Source organism: Fukomys damarensis, unplaced genomic scaffold, assembly GCF_012274545.1.
Source record: "Fukomys damarensis isolate Sample0158 unplaced genomic scaffold, DMR_v1.0_HiC HiC_scaffold_32, whole genome shotgun sequence".
Lineage (NCBI taxonomy): Eukaryota > Metazoa > Chordata > Mammalia > Rodentia > Bathyergidae > Fukomys > Fukomys damarensis.
The window spans coordinates 32,435,282-32,455,484 of record NW_022900944.1 but is presented as its reverse complement, the minus strand read 5'-3'; the positions used below and the strand labels follow the sequence as shown (position 1 = coordinate 32,455,484).

Below are 20,203 nucleotides of genomic sequence, written 5' to 3'. Positions count from 1 at the left end.
TGGGGGGATCTTTTTTTTTTTTTTTTTTTTTTTTTTGAGACAGGTCTCACTATGTAGTTGAGACTGACCTGGAACTCACTATGTAGTCCAGGCTGTTCTCCAACTCACAGCGATACTCCTGCCTCAGCCCCCCGAGTGCTAGGATTACAGGCGTGCGCCACCACGCCCAGCAGAGAGACCTGATTTCAAGTGAACATCAAAGAGAAGGGCCAGATAATGGGGCCGGGGATTTAGCTCAATGGCACCGTGCCTGCCTTGCAAGTGCAAGGTCCTGAGTTTGATCCCAATACCAAAAATAAATAAATAAATAAATAAAAATAAACCAGAGTAGGGCTAAATAATGAAGCAAAGTGGGGAAAAAGAAAGTGCAGGAACCCCTGAAAAGGTGGATCTGCTCCTTCCTCTGCAACAAGACAGATAAGTGCTCTTGTAGACAGGTCTCTGCAGAGAGGAGCAGGAACCTACTTTTGGCCTCAGTGTTTTCTGTAAGGCGAGAGACTGAGTCATCCTACTCACAGCACTGGTACCTGGTACACGCTAAGTGCTCAGTTATTTAAGAATTGTAGTAAAACTCACCAGGACCCTACAACCTGGTGACATTCAGGGCCACTACTACAAGCTGTTTCCTTCCTCCCTTATACCCTTTTACAATCTGTGTTCATGTCATATGCAGATGTTTACAGAAAGGCACATAAACACACACCGTCTACCCATGTGAGAGAGAAAGGAAAGGAGAAGCTCTTATGCCTGGAGCTCCACAGAATTCAATCTCAAAGTCTATTATCAGTGAAGCATTATACAGTACCTTGATGAAGCAAAGATAGACGCGTTGAGGCCCCCAAAGCAAGACAGTGCAACAGCAATGGGGATGATCCAACTGAACTTGCTAAATGTCTGGTCAGCAAATGTCTAGAAGTAGAGCACAGAAGGCACAATCAACCCACAACAAGGATTTCTAGTCCTCTTGCATCTATACTCTTAGAACAAACACAGCCACTACTGAAGAGCCCACCACCTGACCTAGACCCATCTCTTTGTCCTTCAGAGTTGCAGTGGCTGCAGAGAGAGACTGGGCCATTCAGGGGTCTAAGTAGCATAAGATGATGCACAAATGAGGATCCAAAGAGACTCACCACAGCTACTGCGTTGCTGTCAAGGATCTCCGAAATGCTCAGCACTGTGTAATAGGCCACATTGGTCAGGATGTAGATCAGCGTCACAATTGGCATAGAGATCCCAATAGCCAAGGGCAAGTTTCTGTCAGGACAAGTAACATAGGACTACCTAGAATCAACCTCTCCTGGGATCACAGTTCATCAAGTCTCCATTGGAATTTGCCTAACTCTCAACAGTTCACTGGCCTCCAGGTCTTTGAGACAAGACCATCTTCCTCTTGTAGTCTAAGGTGGGTATACATCCCATGCCCCTGGACTCTATCTACTAAGGGAGAGACAGCTTTCCATGTAAAGATAGCTCATAATCTATACTTAATCTTCACCACCGTAGGGAAATAGATTTCATAATGTTTCATAATCCTGCATCTATGAAATCAAGACAAATGCAAAGATTTTTGGAAACTAGAGGCCAGGCTAGGCCAGTTGGCCAGAAGCAGCTCAGGTTCCACGGTACAGTCTAAACACCACAGTGCAAGGTCCTGACACCTCAGCCCCAGATGGGTCTGCTGCTGCCCACGGACTTCTCCTCTAGGAAGGACCCTGAGGACCCTCCACTGTAAACATGAAGGTGAAAGCCACTCTTTCATTCCCATCCTGGCCCCCCACCTCCTCATGAGAAGGGGGAGGAGGGAGAAACAGAGGATGAGAGGCAGAGGGAGAAGGTTTGCCCACTATCAGCAGGAGTTCCAGCCAAGTTGGGGAATGAGAGTGTGATCTCGCCTTTACCTTTCTGGGTTTTTGATTTCTTCTGTTACAAAATTAAGGGTGTCCCAACCTGAGTAAGAGAAGAGGGCAGAGTACAGGGAAAGAGAGAGGTTTCCCACATTCCAGAAGGAACCCTCAAAGGTGTTTTGAAAGTGTTCAGAGTGTCCTGTGGGGGTTCAAGCAGAAGGAAGAGGTCAAAGGAGAAGGGGGGAAGATGAAAAAAAGAAAAAGGGGAAAGAAGACAAGGAGGGGCAAGAAAAGAAAGAAAAAACAGAAGGGCAAGGGGAAGAAAAAAAAATAGTCATTTAATACCAAAAGAACAATCATCATCAACTCCTTGTACTTGACCCCTCCCCGCCATTCCCTCAGGAACGTTAACATGCTTTAGTGAAACTAGACAACAGCCAAAAAACAAATTCATTCCTGGCTGCCCTCTGATGTGACAACACTTCTTCCAAAGTGCTAAGGAATTTTTACTTCCTGCAAGTGACTTCACAGCAAGCCACGCATCTTCTACCTTTTGTTTTTTCTTGGTGCTGGGGATTAAAGCCAAGGCCTTCTCACTATCCATTAAGAGACAGGGTCTCATTAAATTGCCCAGATTGGACTCAAACTTGTGACCCTCCTGTTTCTCCCTCCCAAAGTGCTGGGATTACAAACATAGGCCACCGTGCCCAGCTTCCACCTATTTTTTTAAATAATAAATACCACTAGCTGATGTTATAGCCATGAATGATTCACTTTCCATTAACAATCAGACTTTCCATTAACAATCAGTCTCCTGAAGAGGACTCTGCTGCTTTACTTGCAGTGGGTGTGAGTGCATGGGGCAGGAAACTACAATCTACAGAAGAACTAAGGTCTTCTTATTCTCATTGGGCCACCTTTACCTCCAAGGGAACCAAGCCACCTGTCATTCTCCTTAGAGGACTCAAGAGACTGCAGACCTGAAAGCCCAGGGGTACAGCAACTAGCTGCCAGAAAAAAAGACATTCTGGACACAAACCCCCGTCTACGGGTTTTTGTTTGTGTTGTAGGTGTGGCGGTACTAGGGAATTGAACCCAGGGCCTTCACAGTGAACTACATCCACAGCCCTTTTTTATTTTTTTATTAAGAGACAGATTTTCACTAAATTAACTTGAATAGGCTGGACTCAAAACCTGTGATCGTCCTGCCTCAGCCTCCCAGAGTGCTGGGATTATAGGTGTGCCATTATGCCTGGCTAAAATGGTACGAAAGAAAGAAAGAAAGGAAAGAAGAGGAAAGGAGAGGAGGAAGGGAGAAAGACAGGAAGGAAGGTAAAAAGAAAGGAAGGAAAGGAAGGAAGGAGAAGGGGAGAGAAGGGAAGGGAAGGGAAGGGAGGAAGGAAAGGAAGAAGAGAAAAGAAAAGAAAGGAAGAAGAGAAAAGAGAAGAAATTTGTCATCATCACCCCCTGGAGAAAGCTCAGACCCAGCTCTACAGTGTCAAAAAAGAGCTGAGTATATAGCAAGAAAAAGGAAAATAGAGAGCCCATCAGCCAGGATGTTAGTCCCTGGACAGCACAATGGTTTTCTGAGGCACAGACTCCGGAGGAACGATTACTCAACAAGCCAAGGCTCCAGAGCATACAGATGGCTGGCTGCACAAAGTCCTACACCACCTGCCTAAGAAGCACTTTGCTAAAGCACAGCTTTGGGTTGGGGGTATAACTCAGTAGCAGTGTTTGCCTAGCATGAGTGAGGCCCTGACTTCAATCCCCAGCACCTCAGGGGAAAAAAATAACAGCTTCTTAGACTTCAAATAAACCATAGTGTGATCCAATAGGTGATTATAAACACAGCTCTGTTGTTAAATAAGGAAGATGCCCTTGGCTAAAGATTCCCTAGGATTTTTTAAGTACTCAGAAGATCGTGTTACCTTGCTACCAGCCTGCTCTGATGTAGGAATGAAAAACTTCTTGAAAGATAACATCCTGGAAAGACAGTGCCAATTTCACAATATTCCAGTAATTTGTTGAGAGCTAACTTTGGAAGGGAATGCTGAACCCAAGTCCAGATGAAAAGCAGACTGTAAAATAACCACCCTACATCCTATCTCCCTCCAATACACAGACACACACACACACACACACACACACACACACGCACGCACGCACACACACACATCCTGCCACCCCTCTATAGGAGGGTCAAGGGGTCAAGTTTTCCTACTTGATGCTGGCAGTCACAGATCAAAACCAGGAGCCACGGTAACCCCCAGATGACTTCTTGGACCCAGTTATAACCTAAGTTTCAAGAGTTTGTAGGCCCTTGGCTGGCTTCCTGCAACAATCCCAGCCACTACAAATGGGAAGGTCCCCTGAGGGAGGCCTGACATGTCCAAGCCTACCTGTCCCACAAAGTCCACAAAGAGATTTATGGACATCTCTTGTATTCACTGATACATTCCAACATGTACACAGAAGATCTAAGCAATAACCCAGGGAAACCCCCACACCCTCCTCAGGAAATCAGAGTAACTCTTGGGACATTCACCCTTCTTCCCACCGTGGGCCCCTCTTACCCTGGCACAGTTTAACAAGGCCCATGATAATGATGGCAATGAGCGCTAGGACCTTGGCATACGTGAACATGTCCTGTACTCGAGTGCCCCACTTGACGTAGGCACAGTTCACAAATGTCAGCAGACCTAGAAGGAAAACCATAAAGTCACCAGCAGGCTTGAGCTCAGGGCACAGAGTCCCAACCTCTGCTTATAGAAAACACCATTTCTGCCCTTTCTGCATAAATTAGAGGGAATAACAGACCAGTGAGAACCACAGGAAAATCTGCTCTATCTGATAGCACTCACGGACATCCCCACACTACCAACATTCAAAAATATAAAGGCCTGCATGGACACATATCATACATTCTGACTGCCACAGCCATTTTTGGAAATTCTCTCCAGACCTAAGAATGACTGACCTCATCTCACTCACTCTTCCCCACCCACACTCTCCAGATTCCAAACTCCAAGAAGCACAAGAGCTCTCTATGGCCACATCAGTTTGTGGGGACAAGAAATACCCATAAAGCCAGGTATGGCAGTACACACCTATAACCCCAAGCACTCTAGGTGGCTGAGGCAGGAGCACTGAGAGTTTGAGCCCAGCTTGAGTAACTTAATGACTCAGAGGGACCCTGTCTCAAAATAAAAAATTTAAAAAAGGCCTGGGGATGCAGCTCAATGTGAAGGCAATCAATCCGCAGTACCATGAGGGGTTAGGGGAGTGAAGAGAAGAAAACAGATAGAGGAATGAATGAGGTAAATTTTTAGTGAAGGCCACAGAGAAGTGAGTCCTCCTTATAGGCTAGGCTGAGCCAGGCGTGGTGGGTCACTCCTGTAATCCCAGCACAGGGCAAGGGGCTAAAGCAGGAGGATTGCCATGAGTTCGAGGACAACATGAGCTACATAATGAGTTCAGGGCCAGCCTGAACTACAAAGTGAGACCCTGACTCAAAAATAAAAAACAAAACAAAACAAAAAAGGCTAGGCTGCCTTTAAGCCCAGCTCCTTACTCAGCTCGGTGACATCTGCGGCCCCATGTTGAGAACTTAGCCCTTTTTGTAACCCCAGGTACTAAGTAATATTTCTTTTCTTTTTTAAGACAGAGAGCCTCGTTATATAGCCCAGGTTGGCCACAAACTCACAGTGATCCTCCTGCCTCAGCCCCCCAAGTGCTGGGATTTACAAGTGTTTGATACCACACTTGGCTTGATACTAAGTGCTGAACTCTGGGTCTTCATACTGTGCTACCTCCCCAGCTCTTTTACTATTTTTTTATTTTGAGTCAGGATCTCACTAAAGTACCCAGACTGCTACATCTCCAGCCCTTCTTTCATCTTTTGTTTTGAAACAGGGTTTAGCTAAGTTGCTAAATTGCCAAGACTGGGCTCAAACCTGCAATCCTACCTCAGCTTCCCAAAGTGCTGAGATTATAGGTATGTACCACCACACACACCAAGGTCCTAGCACTTTGCTCCTGCTAAAAAAAAAAAAGGTCTGCTCACCAAGCATGGTGGTGCACGCCTGTAATCCCAGCACTCAGGAGGCTGAGGCAGGAAGATCGATATGAGTTCAAGACCAGCCTGGCCTACATAGTGAGTTCCAGGTCAGTCTCAACTACACGGTGAGACCCTGTCTCAAAAAAAAAAAAAAGTCTGCTCAATCTATAGGGAATCAAAGGATGATGCCTGGGGAAAAAAGAACACAGCGACACCTCTTGATAGTCCCAAGGCTCCAGAGAACTTTACGTAGACCTCATATTTATCACAGTCTTTTGGAGCCTGCCAAAAACTAAGTGAAGGGCTGGCTTATATTTGCGAAAGGTTTTCACAGGGGCCAGGGGCTCAGCTAGATGAGGGAAGTGGGTGTTGCTAGTGGCAATAGAGTAGAAGGAGGAAAAGACAATTCTTTTGTGTATATATCGGGCATGAATAAGGAAGGGTATGCCTGTAATCCTATCTACTGAGAGGCAGGAGAATCCAAGCAAGCTGGGAAACTTAGCAAGAGCCTGTCTCAAAAAAAATAAAAAATTAAGCCAGGTGTGGTGGTATATGTCTATAAGCCCAGTAACTCAAAAGGCTGAGGCAACTGCCTGCCTCACAAGTGCAAGGTCAAAATTTGATCCCTGGTACCAAAAAAAAAAGGCTGAGGCAGGAGAATCAGCATGTGTTTGCAGCCAGGGTGGGAATACACAGGGAATTCAAGGACAACCTGAACTACACAGCCACAGCCTGTCTCAAAAACAAACAAACAGGGGAATGTTGAAAAATAAAAAACAGGGCCAGGGATTTAGCTCAGTGGCACCGTACCTGCCTGGCAAATACAAGGTCCTGAGTTCACTCCCTGGTACAATAATAATAATAAATTAAAATAAAATAAAAAGCTCTGAGCAGGTAGCTCAGTGATAGAATGCTTGCTTAGCATGTGTGAGGCCCTGGGTTCAATCCCCAGTACTGAAAAAAAAAAAAAAAAAAAACCCAAAAACAGGATGAAAGAAACATTCCTCATGACAACACCACTTCCAGTGTCTTAGCCCCCTACTCTTTCTTAAATCCTTCTCCAAATACAACAGCCAGCATTCCCTGAAATCCCACTCCTCTGACCCCAGTAGCATTCCCACTTTGCAGAAAATTAGTGTCTAATGCTATATGGTCCAGTGGAGACCTGTCTCAAGTAGGTCTCTTCCTCAGATGTTTGAGTCTTGTTTCCCAAAGATCACAAATTCTCAGGGGGCAACAAAAGTACAGTGTGCTCTTAAGCTCATCGCCAAACAGGGGAACTGATGAACTCTGGTTGGAATTAAAGTGGTGATGGCTTTGACTTAACAGCCAATTGTCTGGGGCAAGGAAATGGTCAGAAACCTGGAACTTCCTCCACTCAAAAGGAAAGCAGCACCAGAGCCAGGTGTAAAAAACAAAAACAAAAACCACTTATGGCAGAATGGCCTTCACATGCTTCAAGAGCTTTACTCTATACACTGGCAAATAACACAGGTGCTCACTAGGCAAGCCTGCTGTGGGGACTGGCGGCACAGTGGTCAAAGGAGAGGAAAGAAGAAACCCAAAGGAATGCATGCTACTGGGAGGTGTTCTCTGTGACCTACGCTGCTAATCAAAGTTCTGTGTGCGCTAAGCCAACATAGGTCATTAACAGCCACCAGTAAGCCTCTGTTCAGTACAATAAGCTATTCTGAGGTACTTTTCCAGTCTTTTCTTGAAAATTGCTCCCTTCCCATATCATGACAGATGGAGCCGGACCCTGGACCAAAATCCAAGCCTATTAGATTGTCTCTCCGGAAAGTGGTGCTAAAATACAAGAGACCAAATCAATCTAGTACTGGAAAGCTACTCTACGAGTCAGAAACCACAGCAAGTCAACAAACATACAAACCCTTAGTAACAGGAACAGAAACCACAAAGAAGCAGAGAAAGGAAGCAGGATGACAAAAAGAAGCAGAAATGAGACTGAGCTTTGAGAAAAAGACTGGCAAGGATAATGCAATACCAAGAAAACAGGATGAAGGTGGGAGAAAGGGGGAGGGGAGAGGGAGAGAGAGGAAGAAGGGAAGGAGGGAAGGAAGGAGAGAGTAGAGAAATGGAAAGATAGACGGGAACAAATGGAGAGAGAAAATAAAGATAGACATCCACAGGGAGAGAAAAGACTGACAATATCCTGGTTGTGTCTGCACCCGAACTGTGGAAAAGGCTGACACACCCCTCAGCCCACACTGCCAAGCACAGATCCCATTTCCACTCCTTCCCTCCACCCGACTGCAAGTATCCTGCAGATTTGTTCCTTTCTGCACTCAAGGAAATATGGCACCCAGTGGAAGTTCAATGGCTGCGTGCTGACCTAATGAATGAAGCTGCTCCTCATGGAAGTCCCTGTAGGGCCTGATCCAAAAGACCAGCTGGAAGGATACAAAAGCACCTGGCTGGTGAGGCTGCCTCTGGGGAGGGAGACAGAAGATCTGCATTGGAGAGAGAGGGAGGCTTTGTCCATGGTACACCCTTTTATACTTTTGACTTACTCACCATACACATATGTTTCTTTCTCAATGATAAGAGTTAATTATCCACCACATAGCATCAGAAGCCAAAGCTAGAGGCAGGGTGAAAGGAGTCAGGTACCTGCCTGAACTACAAAGCAAGATCCTGTCTCGAAAAAAAAAAAAAAGAAGAAGACCTCAGGGACCAGGGATTTAGCTCAGTGGAACAAGCCTACCTCACAAGCACAAGGTCATGAGTGTGATCCCTGGTATCAAAAAAAGAAAGAAAAAGAAAAAAGGGGCTGGGGATGTAGCTCAGCAGTGCAGTGTCTGCCTGGCAAGCATGAGGCCCTGAGTTTGATTCCTGGTACCAAAAACAAAACGAAAAACCTCAGAAGTATTTCTGCCTTTGTTTGCAATAGGAAGGAACCCACACCCCCAGAAGCAATTTTTAAAGTTGTCCTACCAGCCCACCCTTGCCTACCTTTAACATATGAGAGAAATAAACTTCAATGTTTGAACCATGCTGCTTTTGCTTCTTTGCTGTATGAAACCCAAACTAATGTTGAATAATACATATGCTTCCTAACAGAACTGCACCTCTCATATTCTGCCTGTCAAGGAGGAAGCTGGGCAGCCTGGAGTCACAGTCCCAACCATACTGACAGTCACGGTGCCCTTTTCCACAAGAAAGGGGAGAGAAATCAGCCCCTCCCACAAATAGGCTGGATATTACTAAGGGACATTTAAGGATAGAGTGCAATGCTAAACAACAACAGCAACAACAAAGGTAAGGGTAGAAAAAGTGGGTGGGGGAGCTACAAGTCTATTAGGAGTGAAATTCTCTATAACACTCCAGAGGTGGTTACCTTTTGCAAATAGAGGTAGGTCCCAGAATCAGGAACTACCTCCTAGAAGCTATATGTAATATACATGTCTTTTTTTCTTTGGAACTGGGATAGAACTTGGGTCCTTGCGCTTGCGAGGCAGGCAACTGCACCACTGAACTAAATCCCTGGCCCCATGCCTTTTTAAAATTAGTTTGTTTCTGGGTTTTTGTTGTTTTGTTTTTGAACAGCGTCACACTTTGTAGTAGAGGCTGTGCTTGAACTTACTATATATCCCTGGCAGGCCTCCAACTCACAGCAATCCTCCTGCCTAAGGATTCTAAGTGCTGGGAATACAGGCCTGGGCCACCACACTTGGCTATATGTGCCTTTTTTAAAAGCATCTGAATCTGGGGCCGGGGATTTAGCTCATTGGTTCCACCACTTGCCTTACAAGTGCAGGGACCCGAGTTCAATCCCTGGTACCAAAAAAAAAAAAAAAAAAAAAAAAGCTTCTGAATCTGGACACAGTGATTTATGCTATGATCCCAACTATTATTTGGGTTGAGGCAGGAGGATTACAAATTTGAGGCCAGCCTGGGCTATATAGTCTCACAGTAAAGTAAAAAATACTGAAGATATAGATCAGTAGTAGAGTACTTGCTAAGGATGCTGGTTTAATCCCAGCACCACAAAAAAAGAAAAAAAACCTTAAAGCAGCAAAATGCATAGGCCTAAGGGGCCAGGGATTTGGCTCAGTGGTTCCCCCTATGCCTACAGTCCAGATATTTGGGAGGGTGGGGCAGGAGGATCTCTTGAACACAGGAATTTAGCTCCAACATGGCAACATATTAAGATCCTGTCTGGAAAAAAATTTTAAAAAATAAAAAAAACACCTGGGCTGGGAATTTAGCTCAGTGGTGCCACCTCCTGCCTCACAAGCCCCAAATTCGATGCCCAATACCCAAAAAAACCCTCTACTTGTGGTTCAGGGTATAGCTTGGTGGTACAGCACATGCTTAGCATACATGAGGTCCTGGGTTCAATCTCCAGCACCAAAAAAAAAAGCATTCCTTATTTTTAATTACATAAATATATTTAGTCTTGTTATCAGAACAATCAAACTATATATACATGGTTACAGTCTTTGAGCAAGACCAATATTCAGTCCTCTTTTACTTATGGTGCTCTCAGAACATGAAAGCTATCTATGTATAGCAACACTTGACCAAAATAGGGGATAATATCCTTTCTACTCAGAATTCTTGACTAGGCCTGAGTCCAAGACAGCAAGAGACAATGGGGATCATTGGGTGTTTCTTCACTCCAGTCTCATCTGTAGCAGGTTCCTTCCCCTTCCTTCTCCTCTTGTAAACCCTAGCAAATTAACACTCAGGAGGACAGAATCTCAGCTCTGAGTAGGCCCTGAGCTGCAGAATGCCGCTATATCACTGTAACATCTTCAAGGTAAATGGGCTAACAATATCTAAGCCAGAAACATCACCCATCTCCAGTGAAATCAAGTAGTGAATCCTTTGATTTTAACTTGGTCTACAAGTGTTCTGCAAGACAATCAAACATTTCTAAGAAATTTTAACTTGAGGGCCAGGGATTTAGCTTAGTGGTGCTGCCACCTGCCTTGCAAGTGTGAGGTCCTGAGTTGGATCCCCAGTACCCCCCCAAAAAAAATTGTTTTAACTTGATAAACAAGTGATATCTTGCAATACAGGTATGTAAGTACATCACTCCAAATGTCACATCATACCAACTAGTAACTGCTTCTCTCTCTCTCTCTCTCCCCCCCCCTCTGTTCCCCCCACTCCACCTCTCTCCCTTACTGATTTTAAGGAGCCCAGCAGGTATGGTGGTGCATGCCTGTATTCCAAGCACTTGAGTACTTGGAGGCTCAGGCAAGACAACTGCCTCAAGTTCAGGGCCAGCTTAGGCTACATAGTGATTTCAAGGCCAGCCAAACCTTGTCTCAAAAAACTAAACAAGCCAGAGATTTACCTCAGTGGTTCTGCTGCCTGCCTCACAAGCGCAAGATCCCAAGTTCGATCCCCAGTACCAAAACAAACAAACAAAGAAACTATGGGCTTTCAATTATGAGTGAAACAAATTATTCCCGCAAACCAAGCTTTTACTATATTCTTACAATACTGGCTACCCAGGTTACCAAGAATACTGCTGGCCACCTAGACAAAGAGGAGCCCCTATGTACCTTAAGATCCATCATTTCTTACAAGTAGGTAAGACCCCTAACCTTACCGAGTTCACTGGACAGCCTGAGGCTCTATTCCATCACAGAAAACTCCAAGACTACAGAATACATATGAAGAGTGCACCCTTAGAAGAGAGAATTTGTCTTTTGACATTTTGGGCCAGATAAGTCTTTATTGTGCTGGGCTGTCTTGTGTATGGCAAGATGTTCAGCAGCACCCCTGGCCTGTACCCACCAGATGTCCACAGTTTATCATCCAAAACACCTCCAGACATTGCCAAATGTCTCCTGGAAGACAAACTCACATCCAGTTGAGAACCAATACTTTGGGATAATAAGTACCTAAGACAGCCTGAAATCCCAAAATAGCTATTTGAATCTCCCTGCTTGTGTAACCTAAGAATGGGGTGGGGTTGGGTGCAGTCAGAAAGCCAAGATCTAAAGCAAAATGCTTCAGGGGCCAAGAAAGCAATACAAAGAGGCAAAGGCAAAAAAAGTCTGGGTATAAAATGAGGGGAAGCAGAGGTAATGGTAACGGAATGTAAAGAGTACACTCCAATAAAGGGAGCAACAGTATAGAGAAAAGATCCTCTGAACCCTACCCAAAGTAACTCCATGTTAGCTTAGCATGGTGGCACAAGCCTGTAATGCCAGCACTTGGGAGGCTGAGGCAAGAGGATCACCACAATTTCAAGGCCAACCTGAGCTACACAGTGATTCAAGGCCAGCCTAGACTACACAGCAAGAACCTGTCTCAAAAACAAAAACAAACTAAAATAATTAATTCATTAATTAAATAAATGAAACAAAAACAACAACAAAAAGACAAAGTAACTTCATTTTGTAGTGGAGAGGCTGGTGCCAGACTGCAGCACACCACTATAGCTTGGCAATGCTTGCTGAGATCCACTGAGTTCCTGATAAAGATGGAATGGAAACACAGTACACATGATTTTCCCCACCGATTCTTCTTGTCTTTGATCCTGTTTTTGCCGTTTTAATTAAAACCATACAAAAACAATACCTTAGCAAAGAGGGGATGGTGACTTCTATATTACTGCAGCCCATAAGCTGTACACCAGTATGTATGTAATCCCTAATAAACTCATTTACTTCCCAAGCTAAACTTCTGGGTAATTCTTCAGACCACTGGTACCCTCCCTCTCAGTTCTGAAGCAGATGTTTCTTTACATCTCTCTGGGAAATTTTTTTTTTTTGTGCATTGTTTTGGAGATAGGGTCTTGCTATATAGCCCAGGCTGGCCATGAACTCTGGGTGATCCTCTTGCCTCAGCCTCCTGAGTGCTAGGATTACAGGCATGCACCACCACACCCAACTTCTCTGAGAAAGTTATGGAACAAATAGCTACTGAAATCTAGCTGATTGCAACAGGCAGAAAATTAGGTACAAGGTTGCCACCACTTTTGATTTTCCAAGAGAAATTGTAAGCCCTGATTTCTAAAATGTTGGCAACTAATTAAAAGTTATTTAAAACATCATGTAGATGACTGGGACATAGCTCAGTGGTAGTGCTTGCCTACCATGCATGGGATAGTGGGTTCAATTCCCAGTCCTGCAGAAGAAGACAAAAAAAAAAAAGACTAAAACACCACACAGGCCTAACAAATCCATCTGTTGGTCAATTGCAGCCTCTGCCCTAGAATTTATTACATGGAGACTTCCTGGGCTCTTTGTTCTAAATGCAGTTTTAATCTATCCTGGCATGGCTGTAACTTCTTCATGCAGTCTTCCAACAAGCTAAACCACTCTTTTAAGGTACCTTTAATTCACCTCAAAAACATGTACAGTTTTTATATACAATTAAAAAGTTTTAAATTTTAAAAATGCTGTGAATTTCCACAAAAATACTGTGAATTCATTTATTTTCACAGATATTTAAGCACTTTCTTTGAAGCCTCACAGAAAGTACTAGGGATAAATATAAAGATTTGTTTGTGGCTGGAGGTGTAGCTCAAAACTAGAGCATGTGCTACACGTGTGAGACTCTTCCCTATACCAAAAAAAAAAAAAAGTGTTTGCCTTTAAAAACTCATCTAACCGAAGAATATATAGGTATCTTGTATTCAGTTAGACCAAACCACTCTGACATCTCAATTTCCAGACTAACTTCATTCTCTCATATCAAGCCTCATCCTGGATACACTGCAGGTCTTTGGTTTTTTTCCCCCTGACTATGACCTAATTGGTTTCTTCCACATGTTTCTTTTTTTTGTTTTGTTTTGTTTTGTTTTTTGAGACTCAGTCTCACTATGTAGTTCAGACTGCTCTGGAACTCACTGTGTAGCCCAGGCTGGTCTTGAACTTGCAGCAATCCTCCTGCCTCAGCCTCCCAAGTGCTGGGATTACAGGTGTGTACCACCACGCCCGGCTCACACATAATGTTTCTTGACATCAGGCTGCTCTCACCATGGATCAAACTCAGGACCTTGGGCTTGTGAGGCAGGTGCAGCATCACTGAGCTAAATCCTCAGTCCAGCCTAGCTCTTTTTAAATCTTGAGTCCATGACCTAAGTTCCAAAAAGGAAATAAGCCAACAAAGCCGAGTCAGTTAAGGAACTGGTTTTGTGAATTGGCCCTACTTTGGAAGGCACTCGGCAACAGCATTTACCACATTTTTTATCACACCTCATAAAGACACAAAAGAGGACTTTCAGAACTGATTCAGAAAATGGCAAGAATGATGGGGAATATGTTCAAAGTAAAAGGGAATATTCTGAGGAGGATCAATGATAATATGTTTTATATATATATTTTTTTTTAGTACCAGGGATCGAACTCAGAACCTTGTGCTTGCAAGACAGGCAGCAGAACCACTGAGCTAAATCCCTGGCCCACAAATATATATATATATTTTGGTACTGGGAATCAAACTTAGGGCCTTGCACTTGCCAGGCACGTGCTGCACCGTTGAGCTACATCTCTGGCCCTGTAATAAAAAAATTTTTTGTACTAGGGATCAAAATCAGGACCTTATACTTGTGAGGTAGGTGGTGGTAATACTGAGCTAAATCCCAGGTTGCAATAAATTTTTTGTTTGTTTGTTTTTGGTACCAGGGATTGAACTCGGGTCCTTGTGCTTGCAAGGCAGGCAGCAGAACCACTGAGCTAAATCCCCAGCCCTAAATTTTTTTAACTTAAGTACATACCAAATATTTTGTCACACTTTGTATATACAACCAAAGCTTTTGCAAGCAGAGATAACAGAAGAACATAGTATAAGTGCTTCTGACAGCACAGTGCTAAGAAACACAGGGAACTCTAGACAAGGTAAAGCTCTAGCTCTGTGAGGGTGGGTAAGTTCACAGCCATCTTCTCTCCTTTCTGTGATTTTACACACAAGCCCTCTTTACCACTCCAAAAGAGAGGCGAACCACTGGGATCTTTCAACTCTGCCATCAGAAACCTAATGTAGGTTTGAAGCCATGTTCTTCTCACTGGCTGTGGGCATAACTTATTTACAAAGTCAATGTAAAGAAATTTGAAACACCAATGGGAAAAAGCCTGTGTGTGTGTGTGTGTGTGTGTGTGTGTGTGTGGGTGCACGCGCGCGCGCACCAGGGATCAAACTCAGGTCCTTGCACTTTTGAGGTAGGTGGCAGAAGGAAAAAGCCACTTTGTTTGGTGCCTGATGCTTACAACAAGCCATGAATGGCAGTGGCAGAAAGGAGGGGTCCTGGGGGGCTAGGAGATAAGGGACCCCCACAGTCCAGGACCTATTTGCTCACAGATGCCTTCAAACTGGTTTAAAATGAAAAGCTGTAAAAGTAAAAGTAACCCTTTTTTTTTAATAAATAATAAAGGCCTTGACATTGGTATCCCTTTCTGGATTAAATTACAACTAGTGATGCTGCCACCAATCAAAATACCTGACCGAAACAAAAGACATAAGATATGTGCCTACCTTGTCACAGAATGGAGAACAGAATTCAGGGACAGCCCAGAGTTGAGGGACCAAAAGTCATGAAGGGATACAAACTTTTCCCACCCTCATCCTTTATGCTTACTCAACTCTCAGGATCAAATGACTTTGGTGAAATTACTTCAAAAGGTAAGAGTCTTCCCCTCCTCCAAAAGTGCAAAATAAATTATTCAACTATAAGGCACTCACACTGCTATGACAGTACCCCACATATCTCCCCACAGTGAGCTCCCATACTTACATACACAGGCAGCAGCGAGGAGACGGCAGGCCAGGTATGGGGAATGACAGGTGGGGAAGGAGGGCTGGATGATGTAGTTGGCGAAGGTGATAGCAATGATGGCCTGACTGGTAGGCTCCACAATTAGCAGGGAGGCCCACAGGCGGATGAAGGCAATGAAGCCCCCAAAGGCTTCTAGAATATAAGCATAGCTCGCCCCTGACTTGGTGATGGTGGTCCCCAGCTCCGCATAACAAAGGGCACCCACAACAGAGAAGAGTCCACCAACGGCCCACACCACCAGTGACAACCCATAGGAGGCAGTGTGTTGCAGCACCCCCTTGGGAGAGACAAAAATTCCTGAGCCAATCATGTTGCCCACCACCAGGCTAACCCCATTCAGCAGAGAGATCTCCTTCTTTAGCTGCATAGTTTCTGGGGACCCTTCAGGTGGCAAGTTGACATCTTCTTCCACCCTGGGCTGGGTGGTACCAGGGAGGAGATGGTCAGTGGGTGTGGGGCTCTCAATCTCCTTGGCTTCCATGGCAAATTGTTCCTGCACACTTGTGTTTACTGTCGCCTGGCAAAGAAAACAAATATGTCAAGTCTAGGGCAGGAACTGGTAAATCTCTGGTTTAGACCCGTGAGGCAGGAGATCCTTGCCCACTTCTGGGGGGGACAACATGCCACACACACAATAAAATAGGCCTGTCTGATTTCCTGCCACAGGAAACAGGGAAATAGAACTTTCAGACCTCCACTGTTCCTAAGAAAAAAATCATGAAAGCTCAGACATGATCTGATGATGACTTCCAACAAATATCTGTCTTATTGCCCAAAGTAGCCTGGCACTGGGTTTATCACAGCACAGATTCTACCTCAGTATTGATCTTACTCTCTTCTTCCCAGCTTAAAACCCACAAACCTGCCCTATAGAGAAGACCTAAATCCCCACAACAGGTACAAAGCCCTCATTTGCCCGAAAGGCCTCTCATTTTCCATGCACAGTAATGCTGCCCACTCAGCGCTAACACAAAGAGGGACTCACCACTCACCACTCAAACATACAAAAGGACCTTTTCAGTGCCCAGGCATACGCAGGGATGCCTGCAACTTCTCACTCACCAGTAAAGAACATAGGCAGGTGGGGGGAAGGGCTAAAATGATAAGACAAGAGTATACTGCTGTTGCAGAAACTGGATCAAGGAGAGGATCTTTGAGAAAATATACACCTGTTTGTTGCTGTGTCCATAACACCCACCTTACTCCCCAAATTGCTTCCTTTCCCAAAAGAGATTATATAATAAAACACAATGGAAAAAACATCCAGAGTCAAAATAACCTGAGGCTAACTTGACATTGGCTCGTTTGCTGTCCGTATAGCTTATTAACATCTGGGGCTGCAAAGAGATTCTCCCAGAACAGTACCCAGGAATCTTGACACCCAGCCCAAACTATAACACTTCTCTTAGCCACAGATCAGGTTTGGAAAGCTTCCTGTTGAGAGACAGCATATAGACATCCACTACCTTTGGATTACAGTTGGGCCAACACAGAAACCTCAAGGAAGCTGAATTCCACAGTAACCTACATATGAAGGACCCAGCATGTGTCAGAGGAAGATAAGCACCTTTCTGACCCCGCACCCTCAATTCCAGTATAGGTCATGCTTCAGATTCCCTGATCCTACCTCATCTTCTAGAGAAAGGAATCTAGTGAGTTATTTGATTCCCACCCAGGAGTCAATCCTTGAAGGTCACAGAGATAGCTTCCAGGGATAAGAACAAGATCAGGTCAGCCAGAGCGGTCATGCCTTTGATCTTAGCTACTTGGGAGGCTGAGACAGGAGGATGGTAAAGCAAGGCCATTGTAGGCAATTTAGCAAGAGCCTGTCTCAAAATAATAATAAAAAAGGGCCAAGAATGTAGCTCAGTGGTAGAGGGCTTGCTTAGCATGCATGAGACCCTGCATTCAAGCCTACACACATAGACATATAGACAAACAGAATCAGTATATCACCTTCCCAAGAGCTTCTCATCTACTCAACATAGATTTATGTGCCAGATCCTGGCCTCATGGAGCTCAGAGTGAGAGAACTACAGTCATTCGAGAGTAAGGAGTTCTCAGAGAAAACTCCGACTCCACAAGGCCCCACCCTAAATTCATACTTTACCTGTCTCAGTCGCCTTCCAGAATCTGGACCTAAGGCCAAGTGAAAAAGCTCCTCTGGGAGCTAGCCTTCCCTAGACCCATAGAACCGAGCCAGCCTACCTCTGCTTAGATGGGGCTGGGCTTTCAGGAAGCACCACTTTTTCCTCTCCTGGCTCCAAGTCATGCAGGTTTCCCTCTGCAAGCTTGTGGGAACATATTTGTTTTCACATGTCTGTCAGGTGAGCCCAGGCATCCATGGGAACAAAGCAGTAAACAGCTAAGGAGGCTTTATTCTTAAATCAGCTGCAAAGAGACTTTTGCCTTTCTAATCTAACTCAACAGAGACAAGCAAAGAAGCCCAGCCTCAGCAACCACTCCATCTTCCTCTATTACACCAGATCCTATGGGACTGTGGACTGGGATTACTACATGTTCCTTCAGTATCGCAACCAGACACTGGTTTTTCTGATATGCCTTTATTAAGTGTGTCTGATACACTGTAGTACCCAACGGCCTTATTTGGAGGGGTAGGGTATAGTCACAGCCCCACTAGATTTCTAGCCTAAAATCTGAGCCCTAGCACCTGAATAAGATTCACTATGTAGCCCAGGCTGGATTAAACTAGCGATGATCCTCCTGCCTCAGGCATGCACCACCATGTCTAGCTTTCCTGCTGGACTTTTTAAAGGACTCCTTCAGCCAAGAAAAAAGGCAGACTCACACAAACAATTGAGAGCAGTTAAGGCTTCTTTTATCTTCATTCAATAACAAAATATAATTGTCACTAGAAGCATGTCCTTGATCAAAGTAATTAAGAGTCCTTATTCCTTTGGCAAAAACCCAAGCACAGAGTTGTGATATAACCTCAGTGAGCTACCTGAGAACAGATGGTTAAGTCTCAGGTTGGACTGGCCACACAGCCCCAAGGCCATCATTCACCTCTCCTCTACAAGGTATGATTAAATGTCCGGGTGAATGCTTAAATATTTTAAAAAATTTATCCAGGCATGGTGGCACATGCCTGTAATACCAGCACTCGGGAGCCCAAAGCAGGAAGATCACCTTGAGTTTGAGACCTGCTTGAGCTACAAAGTGAGTTCAAGGTCAGCCTGAACTAGCAATACACTGACCTCAAAAAAAAAACTTGTTGCAGTAAAAGACAGTGCCATTAATCCACCTCAGATTACTCCCTCTTGCATTGTTTATACTATTATTCTTGCCACTTTCTAGAGCACTACCAAAAGTTCTCTCTTAATGTCATTTGAGGTGTGATCAGCCAGGCATGGTGGCACATACGAGGCTGAGGCAGGAGGATCAGAAATTCGAGCCATCTTAGGTAACTCAGAGATTTAGTGAGATGCCATCTCAATATTTAAAAGGGGGGGCAGGGGTGTAACTCAATAAGGCTCTGGGTTCAATCTCCGGCACACACACACACACACACACACACACACACACACACACACACACAGAAGTGTGATTAAAAAACAAATATATTGAATGCTGCTGCTGGGTGCCATCCAAAAAGGCAGGCTCATAAAAGCATTATGGTGTGCCCTCAACCATTTTGTTCACCAGGTCTGGCACCACACAATTTCTGGCCCTCCCCTAAAGTCAATGTGACATGAGAGGTAAACATTTTAAAATGAGTCAGGACACTGAGGCAGCTAGAACAGCACAACTAAAGATACTCACTAAAGAGGACTTCCAGAACCGCTTCAGAAAGTGGCAAGAATGACAGGATAAGTATATTCAGAGCAAGCTGGAGTATTCTGAAGGGAAGTAATGGCTATGCCATTTACTGTGATAAATTTTAAAAAATTAAACATTCATCATACTTTACAATCACACCTTATATATCTAAACCTCACCACACACAACTACAAAATGTACAAAGCACTTATTTAAACCAGGCTTTGTGCTAGGGACAGAGTCAACAGGATCAGTACAGACTATGATCTCACAAAACACACAGCAGGCAGTAAAGCCTCAAGAAAATGAGAAGCGCATGGAGATCACAAGTCCCACAGGCAGAGACAAGAAGTAACCTGGACTTCACCCTTCATCTTCCCAAACTAGCCTTGAACTCTGTGATCCTCTTGCCTGAGCCTCCCAAATGCTGGGATTACAGGAGTGCACCACCAAGCCCAGCTAGCCTCACTGACTTTTTGTAAGAATCAAATTAGACAATATAAAACTCCTCAATAAAATATGAAGCTTTCATCAGCAGGGTTAACAATACTTCAGACAAATTCTGGAACAAAGGTGGAGAAAGAGAAGAGAGGGAAGCTCAAATCACTGAAAGATAAAATCTAGCACAAAATGGGAAGTCCTCAATTTCTAGCTTCCATTTAGAATACAGAAAGGTGGGGCTGGGCATGGTGGTGCATGCCTGTAATCCCAGCACTTGGAAGGCTGAGGCAGGAGGATCGCTGTGATTGAGACCAA

General features: G+C 44.5%; 1 protein-coding gene across 5 annotated transcripts in view; it reads right to left on the bottom strand.

Moving 5' to 3' along the window:
* Positions 1-16,702, bottom strand: part of Slc7a6 (solute carrier family 7 member 6) — a 24,953-nt gene extending 8,251 nt beyond the window's left edge. Inside the window, exons 1-6 of one of the 5 annotated variants that reach the window (XM_010612313.3) lie at positions 15,999-16,702; positions 8,261-8,378; positions 4,424-4,549; positions 1,902-2,046; positions 1,134-1,257; positions 806-909 (exon numbers count right to left, since the gene is read on the bottom strand). In XM_010612313.3, the coding sequence (XP_010610615.1) occupies positions 806-909; positions 1,134-1,257; positions 1,902-2,046; positions 4,424-4,549; positions 8,261-8,378; positions 15,999-16,148 (767 nt within the window). In that variant the 5' untranslated portion in view covers positions 16,149-16,702. Of the gene's footprint in view, positions 1-805; positions 910-1,133; positions 1,258-1,901; positions 2,047-4,423; positions 4,550-8,260; positions 8,379-15,625 lie in introns of all 5 variants that reach the window. The other 4 variants (XM_033757822.1, XM_033757824.1, XM_033757821.1 and 1 more) reach the window with 4 other exon arrangements.
* Positions 16,703-20,203: the final 3,501 nt, after the last annotated feature.